This window comes from Sceloporus occidentalis, unplaced genomic scaffold (assembly GCF_023333645.1).
Source record: "Sceloporus occidentalis isolate IW3139 unplaced genomic scaffold, rSceOcc1.0.p SCAF_6, whole genome shotgun sequence".
Classification (NCBI taxonomy): Eukaryota; Metazoa; Chordata; class Lepidosauria; order Squamata; family Phrynosomatidae; genus Sceloporus; species Sceloporus occidentalis.
The window spans coordinates 990,739-1,000,215 of NW_028316986.1; the positions used below are offsets into that span (position 1 = coordinate 990,739).

The window sequence follows — 9,477 nt, forward strand, 5'->3', positions numbered from 1 at the left end:
AAGAGACCCCAAGGGCCAGCCATTCCAACCCCCTTGTGCCATGCAGGAAGACACAGTCAAAACCCTCCTTGTGACATTTGGCCATCCAGCCTTTGTTTAAAAACAGCCTCTCAAGGAGACACCAGCATTTTCCAAGATAGCAGAATCAGACAGTCAAATTGTTCTTTATAATGTTTAGGTGGAATCTCTTTTCCTGTAGCATGCATCCATTCCTCTGGGTCTTATTCTTGGAGCAGCAGAAAACAAACTTGCTCCCTCCTCTGTATGACATCCCTTCAAATATTTAAACATGGCCATTGTGTCACCCCCTCACCTTCTCTTTTTCAGGCTAAGCATTCCCAAATCCCTAAGCCTCTCCTCAGAGGACTTGATGGCTTCCATATCTTTCACCATTTGATCACCATCCTTTGGACAGGCTCCAACTTGGTTTAAAAAAACTGAAAACATTTTAATAGCAATACTAAAAAGTAGTACATCTAGATTTATGCAGGTAAAAACTGTAAATGGTAATGGGCTTACTCTCCAAAGATTTATATCCACTACAGAGCAGATAGTGACTTATCCTTCCTTTCTTTTTTAAGGATTAATAATAAACTCAAGCGCCGTGTGCCCTCTTCGTTGCCATTCCCTCCCCCAGCTGTGCGTACTCTCTCTGCCCAGCCACAGGGGAAAGGCACCTTTTTGGGGAATAATGCAAGATGTTGTTCTTCCCTCAACTCTGTCCTTCCATCTTTCCAGGTACCTGATCATTGAAAACTTCATCCCGCCCGAGGAGAAGAACAAAATCATGAACCGCCTCTACTTTGACTGTGAGGAAGATCAGTGGAAGTTCCAGCCCTTGGTGCTGAGTGTGGGAAGGTGAGTCTTTTGAGTGACGTCCCTGCGAGGAAGGTGCAAGCCTCCTGCGGGAGGGAGTTCCACAAGTTGGAAGACTCTAAATCCCAATGTCCTTCTTCTGCCTCTGCCAGTGGCAATGGCCTCTGATGCCCACTGGGGTTTGATGTCCAGAAGCCAAGTGGGGGGGGAGGTCACCTGAAGCAGAGCCTCATTTGCCACCCAGCTCCCTCCCTGGCAAGGCCTAAGCATGCTAATCCCTTGCTCTGCTCTGTTGGTTGGGACTGAGGAGGGCTCCATGCCCCATCTGCCCAAGCACTGGGACAAGGCTTGGCTGATGGGTGCCTCTGTGCCCATCTGTCATTCTAAAAACAAATCCCTTGGCACCAACAGCAACAGTGGCATCAGCATCAGCAGCGCCAACACGGGGACACAGATGAAGAAGCGGCCGACATCCGCCGTGGGCTACAAGCGGCCCATCAGCCAATACGCTCGGCTGGCCATGTCGATGGGCTCCCATCCTCGGTATCGGGTGAGCCAAAAGGCATGGGAAGAGGGAAATGGCACCTGGTGCAAATACAAACACAAACGCTCTCTCTCTTTCTCACACTCACAGACACACAAACCTGTTGGCTGGTCTTGACTGAAGTCTTGTTTGCCACTGCAGAGCATGAGGTGGATGGAAGCAATGGGAGTGGGCTGGCTGGTAGCCTCCCTGCTTTTCCAGGGGGCTTGCCAGTTGTAGGAGAAGTGGGGCAGAGCTGCACTTGCATACTTTTGCATTGTGGGCAAATGGGGAACCACTTGCAAAAGGGGGGATTTGATACTGCCTTATACAAGCATCTAAATACAACACTCCCTAGTGTAACCAGGACATAACATCCTGACAAGATTCAGACCCCCATCTTGGCATATTCTGCTTAATATATTAGAATCCAGTGCTTAGATAAACACACACATATAAACAGTAAAATAAATTGCAGCCAGACTGCAACAGGAAACTGGCAACTAATTGGATTAAGGGGCAGGAAACAATGAGAATACACACACACAAAACACACAAACAAAAACTGCAGCTTTAGAGAGTTCCAGAGGGTCTCTGATAATGTGATCCCTTGCACAGTACAGTGGACCCTTCCTTTACGTGGGGGATCCATTTTGGATCCCCCACGTAAGGGAAATTCCATGTATGCTTGAGCCCCAATCAAAAGAATAGGGCCTGTACACAGTGTGCCTGCGGTGCGTGTGCCATTACCCCTTCCAGGGCGTGCTGAGCCTTCTTCCGGTGCAGCTTTCAGTGCATGCTGAAAGCCACGTAAGTTGCACCCGCGTATAACGTGAGTGCACTGCATATTAAGATTACCATAGGCTAGGAGGACTGGAACTTCCCAGGAAGGGATTCCATAATGTTGTGCTTTTGCAGTGAATGCCCTGTCACAGGTATTTGCCCTGAGGGCCAGAGGTGCCTGAAGAAAAATTTTAAAATACGAGTAGGTTAATATGGAGGAAAAGGATCTGGTGGCTTAGTGGTTAAGATGCCAATTTTGCATCAAGGCCTGAGCAGGGCTCTTAAGAACTGGGTCTTTTGGATGCTCGTCTGTAGGGTTGCCCAAAGCGAAAACCAAATTGGGGGCACATAACAGTCACCATCACCACAAGTGGAATACATGTGCCTTGGAGGGTGGTGAAGTCTCCTTCTCTGGAGGTTTTTAAAGAAAGGCTGGGTGGGTCTTGGGGTCCCTTCCAACACCAGGATTCTGTAAAAAGCTTAACACAAAAACCTTTGTTGAGCTGGGGATTCACAAGGATTAAGCAGACAGCAAATGGCTCCCTTAGTGTTGAGGGTGGTTGGAATTCCCTTCCTAGAAAAGCAGTGAGAGGCCAATCTCTCTCTCTCTCAGCGTCTTCTGTGCTCTGATGCCCCATGCTTTGCTCCGAATCCGTGGCAGTGTGGCTTTTCTTTTCTGCCTGAGCTGCATCTCCACTGTCTTCTCTCCACTTCATCCAGGCTGAGAACATCATGTTCCTGGAACTAGACGTCTCCCCTCCCGCCATCTTTGAGTTTGAGATCACCTGCGACCAAAACGAGCATGACCCTCGAGCACGGCACCTGGAGAGGCTCATGCGCTTGGACAGTCTCATGGAGCGGCCTGCTGCGTCCCGAGTGCGGAAGTCGCGCTCTTGGTGAGTGAGGTGGGAGGGAGGAGGCGGAAGTGGTTGTATCCCAGCCTGGGACTCTGGGGTGCTTACAGCAGGAAAAACAAATGCAGCTACGAATTTCAAGTCATGCAAAAGTTAAAAATGGGATTGAGCTATCAATAAGTTACCAAGCTTTGGCTCAGCCACTTAGTTGGAAAGAACAGCCCAGAAACCAGCCACATCCCAGGATGTTCTGTGTAAACAGCATAAATGTTCCCACACTGAGGGGCTGGACCCACAGGGTGGACGGGCCTTGGACCTTCTCTGCCAGCTCCTGGTTTCTGTGGAGTAAGGGCAATAGGAGGACATTCCTTCAGAGTCCTCTCTTTGCATTTTCCCTGGTTTCTGGGAAGATGGTTTAATTCAGTTTATTTTTAAGGATGTGTAATACTCATCTGCCACTTGATACTGTGAGATTTCCAAGTAGATTTTCAGAACAGTCTATAAAAATAAAGTTTGAAACAAAACTGAAAGTAATAAATTAAAAAAGAAGCTTAAAACATTCAGTGATCGGTGCAAGAGACAGAGCAGTAAATAAAGTACCAGGGAGGGCATACCTGTGGAAACAGATCCATTTCCAGCTGGTGCTTGAAGGCGGTCACTGTTTACATCCGGAGGGTGGTGCCACAACTGAGAAGACCAGCCCTGAATGGTCTGCTCCCAAGTGGTGGTTCTGGTGTTCTTCTGGAGGCGGGTGGGATTGCTTTAGAGATGGGGCAGGGAGGCAGGATAGACGAATGCGTGACCCCGTCTCTGTCTCCCATTTCTCTTTCCCTCTCAGGTGCCAGACTCCTCGCTCCCTGCCATCCTCAACAACACATGTGTCCCTCGCCTACAGTTCACAGAACCCTTCCACAGCACCGGCTCACCAGTAGCGTCCCTGCTGTCCTTCCCCTCTGTCCTTCCTTTGCACTCGGAGGGCCACGCTCCTTCTCCTGCTGTGGACTGCCACTGGGAACACGTGGTCCAGGGACGGGCTTCCCCTGCACTAACTCATCTTTGTCTTTAGCTACTTCTCGTGTGTGTGTGTCTGTCTGTCTGTCTGTAGGAGGGGATGGCTCCCTGGGGGGCCCCTGAAGAAAACCCCACCACCACCCTCTCGGGATCTGTCAACTCTATTTATTTAACATATTTATTTATGGTGTATCCTTGTGATGATGATGATGGGAAGGGATTCAGATTGAGCAGGTAGAGGCATCTGCACAAATGCACAATATTCCTACAAGACGATTGTAGCTTGGTCTTCACCCTGTGGATGTTCTCAGCCCCATTACTTGGAGGAAGAGGGCACTGAACATTATGCGCTTGGCTCCAATGGTGGTTTGTGAATTCTCCCCCTTTTCTCTAAGATGCCAGGTCACAGCCAGCCTTGCTATGTCCTTCCGTTGTGGTTTAGGGTGGGCAGGACTGGGCTCTCACTAACCAGGGAGTTTCCCCCATTCTTGCAACAAAAGCTTAGCCCCTGTCTCACTATCTGCTTCTAGCCCTCCAACCCAACTCACCCCACACTCGCAGAGTTGGCCCCCTGTGGGCACAGAGACAGCCTGGGCCCCAGTTATGGGAAATGGGGTGTATGTGTGTCGGCTACTGCTGATGATGGCGGGGACAGGACACAGCATTATCTCCATGATCCTGGGGAACCTTCTCCCCAACTTCAGACAACCCCTGGAGCATCCCCCTCCACTCACCCACTTGTTCAAGCATTGTGTTTCTGTTCATTTGGGAAGTGTCTGCTGTATTCTGGTAAGGAGGGGGCATCCGAAAAACAGCCACGCACGGCAAAGGGGGAGTTCTGGTGGGTACCCAGGTCACCTGGCAGAGCAGAGGGAATGGGGGCATCTGTGCTGGGCAGGTGACCCACAGTTCCCTTGGGGTGGCAAGTGAGGAAGCCAGATAGTTTCAAAGGGCCATTCAGGCTAGTGGTCACCAAAAGTGGTCACCTGCTGTGACTAAAAGCTGAAGTGGGGGGCAGTGAGAAAGTCAAGCTGAGATGAATCGCCCACTCCAACATATCCCATGCTACTTGTTCCTCACATTTAGTCTCTCTGCTTCTCTGTTAAGACGCTATTTGTACTTCAGCCTATCATTTGCACTGTGGTTGCCACTAAAAGTTGACTTTGTGGCTCTTTGGAGCTCCTGTTTGCTTGCAAAAGACCACTTAATACCCACACAAAGGTAGAACAAATTCATGCCACCCCATCATTTTCCTACGGAACAACCTCCCCCAGCCCTCCACAGACCAACGCAGTAGGGATCCTAATGGTGTGCTTATTCCTGATTTAGAAAGAAAAAGGCAAGAAAAGAGGCACTGGAAGCAAAACAAAGACAAGAAAGAAGCGAGTCCTGAAATGGCAGCACAGCAAGCACTTTTTTTCTGTCTTTGCTTTGTTCTTTGTTCATCGGTGCATATTAGTGGGGATGTTGTGTTTGTGGGGTCTCCCTCTGAAATCCAGTGGCCACCAAAAGATTTGGGGAGGGGTTCAGTGACCCCAGCAGCTGATTTTCTCAAGGCAATGTTAACTTTCTGGAACAACTCTTGTCATGATGTGGGAGAGGTTGTTTAGAGAGGAGGCCATCCGGTAAGCGCATAGGCTTGTGGTATGGCGTGGGGTGCCAATTTGTCCTTAGCACACTGCCCTGGGAACCACTTCCCCTTTGCACTTCCTATCCTGGTATCTGCTGGCTCTCCAACCCTACTTTCTGTGGTCTTGGCACATGTCTGAGGGCATCGCAGGGGCTGGCACAGGAGCCCCATTGGGGACCAAAAGCATCAGAGAAAGCTGTAGAGCAACCACAGCGGGTGGAAGAGGGGCTGCTGGGACCTCTAGACCAGCCATCAAAGAACATGAATTTCTTTAGTCCATCTCTTAGAAGAAAGGCCCCTTCCCCTAGTCATTCTTCACCTGTCTGTATGTGTATTTGAACTCACCAGCTGCTTCCTTGCCTTTGATTTCCAGCATCGCTTAAATACAGAGATGTGTGCACAGCCCTGGAGCCAGGATCAAACACATCCAGAGGGGATCCTCTCGGTGTCCCTTAAGAGCACAATGGCTGCTGCACACAACAAGTGGTGGGCTGGGGATGGAGACATTGCCAGAGTGGCTGGTGGCACCATGCCTTTAAATGCATCTGCAAGCCCAAGACAGTTGCACTGTCTCCTCCTCGGAGTATCCCATGACCGGCTGGCTTTCATCTTGCCTTGCCAAAGGCAATAAAAGTGTGCTATCTGGAGATGGATCAGAATAAAGGAGACACATCCTTCCCATTAGCAGAGGCTAGAGACATTTGTTATCTCTTTTCCTGGCTTCTGCCGAAGGAGTTGTTTTCTAATCCGCTGCAAGGCTGAGAGATGCTGTTACAATGGACAACACAGCCGAACAGTATTCTTCCTCTCCATTCTGGACAGGAACTAGCTGCTTCCATGTCACAGACGTTGGCTTCAGGAACTGGCATGGGGCATCCTGGAAGAACGAACCACCACTAGTCTTTCCCCAGAAGTGGCACCCGTGTGCACCCATGCTAAGGGGAGCAACACACTACTTTTGATGCGCAAGTGCCCCTTTTGTGCCTGCCGCCTCTTCCGTGTCAACGATCTCTTGCACTCTGTCTCTCGGCCCACCGTTGTGCTGCCAGAAACCTCAGATAACGTCCTAGCACAAGACAAAAACCCAAGGACAGATGTACAGAAATGCTGATATTTAAGACCAGAACCCGTCGCCGTGAGCTGCCCCTGTAACAATGGCCAGGCGACTCCTGCGGCCCTGCTGCGTTGCTGCCATAGCCTGAGCTGTAGATTTCCAGTGTTCTTTGTTCTTTGTATGTGGGTGAGTCTGTATTTACGTGTGAGTGTATGGGGCGGGCGGGCGGGCGTGTGCGTCGTGTGGGTGCCAGCAAGCCTCCCTTTCCCCAGGGAAAAGTGTTGGGAGACTGGCGATGTGGGGGTGGGGGTCACAGAGTGGGAGGGAGGGGGCGATTGGCAAGGCGACTGGGACCAAACTCTTTGTGCCTGTTGCTGTGTTGGTTTACTTAGGCAGTCAAAAGTTGGTGTACGGTGGCCCATGCTTGTTGCGCTATACGTATGAATATACAGGACATATTATGCATACCTATATTATACAAAGTGTACTGGCAGATGCTGTTGTCCATAGCCCTCTGGTTCTGGGTGGGCGACTACTTTTCGACACACTTGTCATGTTGCTCCGACCTGTTTGCAGACCGGGAGGACACCACAATCGAATCCAAACCATGACAATAAAGGAATGAGCATTGTCGAAAAGGAGTGTCTCATTCATTTGGGTCTCTTAATGCCTTTCCCCCCATCAATAGGAGAAAGGGGCATACTTGCTTCAACTCGCCTGCTCTGGTCCATACCTCCTTGGGAGCAACAAAGCATCCGGGGCAGAGGACAGTTGTACAGTCTTCCCCAGCCTTTGGGTCAGTGGGATTGTTGGATGTGCCGTTTTTGAGGTGTGGTCCAACACCTGTGGGATGTACTAGGTTTTGTCAGGTTGCCCATAAATACATTTTGGCTACAGACTGATATGTAGAATTAACAAAGCACTGAATACCTGCAGAGCTTATGTGTAGCAACAAGTTGCTGCTGTTGTGTGCCTTCAAGACATTTTCTTGGCTTTGTTCAGAGGGTTTTTCCCCTTGCCTTCCTCTGAGGCCGAGAGCATGTCACCCAGTGGGTTTCCACAGCTGAGCAGGGATTTGAACCCTGGTCTTCCTAGTCCAAAAGCCACCCCACCGGGATGCCCTGTGACGCAGAGCCAGTGAAAACGTGGGTTCTCTTTCAAGCCAGATGGTCTGCTCAAATACAAGGAAAGGGCGGGTGGGGAGCGGAAATGTTTCCGTGTGCAAGGGAAAAGCCCCAGCGTTTGCACGGCCTTTTCCTGTGCGTTGCAGGTTTCCGGAGTGTTTTAGCCAGGAATCCTCCCAGCGCTGGGGCCTGGCAGCCATTGAAGGGCAGTCAGCAGAAACGTCACCAAGAGCCACCTGGGACACAAAGCGGGGACTTTCTCAGCTACCTGAGAACGCAAGGCTGAGCTCTTGAGAATTAGCTGTGCTATTATGTGAAGCCAAAGGCTTTCCTGGCCGGCGTCCGTAGCTTTTTGTGGGTTTTTCAGGCTCTGTGGCCTTGTTCTGGAAGAGTTTATTCCTGACGTTTTGCCAGCATCTCTGGCCATGAAAGCCTTTGACTTCCCAATCCTTGCACCATTTGCACTCGGCTCCCTGTTTAAGTATGGCACTTTAAGCCTTTCCAGCGCCTCCTTTACCTTTGCCCAACCATCCCAGAGCAAAGGGGCTGAAGCCCAGTCTTCCCAGTCAGGGTCCAGCACCAGCCATGATGTCACACTGGCTCCGGGCGCAGAGCAGCCTTTGTCACAGTTGTCATCTCTGTCACAAGACCAGTCTCCTCCGCACGCCTGGCCCCACAGCCTGCCTCCGCTTCTTCAGGGAGACCTGGGCCCCAAGGAGACTGTTCTCCAGCAGCAGAAGGTTGGAGGCCTTGATGTTGGTCTTCCCAGGCCCCATTGTTGTTAGTTGGGGGATTAGTTGCCTTCTTCAACAGCAAAGAGAAGGCAGAGATGGAAGATGCCAGTCCCAGGCCTCCTTCAGGTGGCAGGGAGGGCTGTCTGCAGCCTCTGCGGCCGATGGCCTCCATTTGCAGCAGAAAGGACACTCCAACCTTTGCCTCTACATCCTTTTCCTGAAGAGAGGGACTCTGCCTTGGCAAAGGAGGGAGCTCGGAGGCTGTCATGGCCGGCAGCCATGGCTTTGGCTGGCTCTTTCCAAGAGCTTCTTCCCGACCTTTCGCCCGCAGGCAGCATCGGTGGCTTTGGCGCCTTCAGAGGATGCTTTGCCTGCTGTTCTGGGAGCCTTTTCCCAGGCAAAGCATCCTCTGAAGGCGCCAAAGCCAGAGATGCTGCCTGCGGGCGAAAGGTCGGGAAGAGGCTCCCCGAAAGACCCAAGGGCGCCTCTTCCTTGAACCGCCCGTGGACCTTGCCTCGCCTTGAGGCTGAGACAGCCCTCCCTGCCGCCGGCACGAAGGCCAGAAGCAGCCAAAGGCAGGCCCAGGCCTCCCGCCTTCCCTCTCTGTCCTAGGCCTGCCCTTCTGCCTTCGGGTCGCCCCATAAAGAAAGGTGCTCTCTGGCCAAGACGCCTGTTCCGGGGCCTTTGAGCTTCAGAAGGGAAGGAGCCAAATCCAGGGAGGGAGGAGGAGAGCCTCGCTCTCCATCAGCTGCTGCTGCCGGCGGCGGCGGCGACGCGATCCCGGGGCTCCTTGGCCAGATGTCCCTGGGAATGGCTCCATTAAGGGCAAGAAAGCCGACCTTCCCGCTCTCCGCCTGCAGAGGGCGCTGCCTTCCAAGGGAACGAGCCCCGGAGGCGCCCTTCCCCCGCACTTCCGGCGGCGCCGAGGCGACTTCCGGTGCCCTCCCA

The 9,477-nt window shown here is 51.8% G+C and overlaps 1 protein-coding gene across 2 annotated transcripts in view; it reads left to right on the plus strand.

Annotated features, from left to right (window-relative positions):
- The window catches only part of LOC149310299 (kinesin-like protein KIF3C), a 71,713-nt gene extending 64,404 nt beyond the window's left edge, over positions 1-7,309 (plus strand). Inside the window, exons 5-8 of one of the 2 annotated variants that reach the window (XM_089528659.1) lie at positions 739-858; positions 1,228-1,366; positions 2,843-3,018; positions 5,991-7,309. In XM_089528659.1, coding sequence (XP_089384785.1) covers positions 739-858; positions 1,228-1,366; positions 2,843-3,018; positions 5,991-6,000 — 445 coding nt within the window. In that variant the 3' untranslated portion in view covers positions 6,001-7,309. Of the gene's footprint in view, positions 1-738; positions 859-1,227; positions 1,367-2,842; positions 3,019-3,814 lie in introns of both variants that reach the window. The other variant, XM_089528657.1, reaches the window with a different exon arrangement.
- Positions 7,310-9,477: the final 2,168 nt, after the last annotated feature.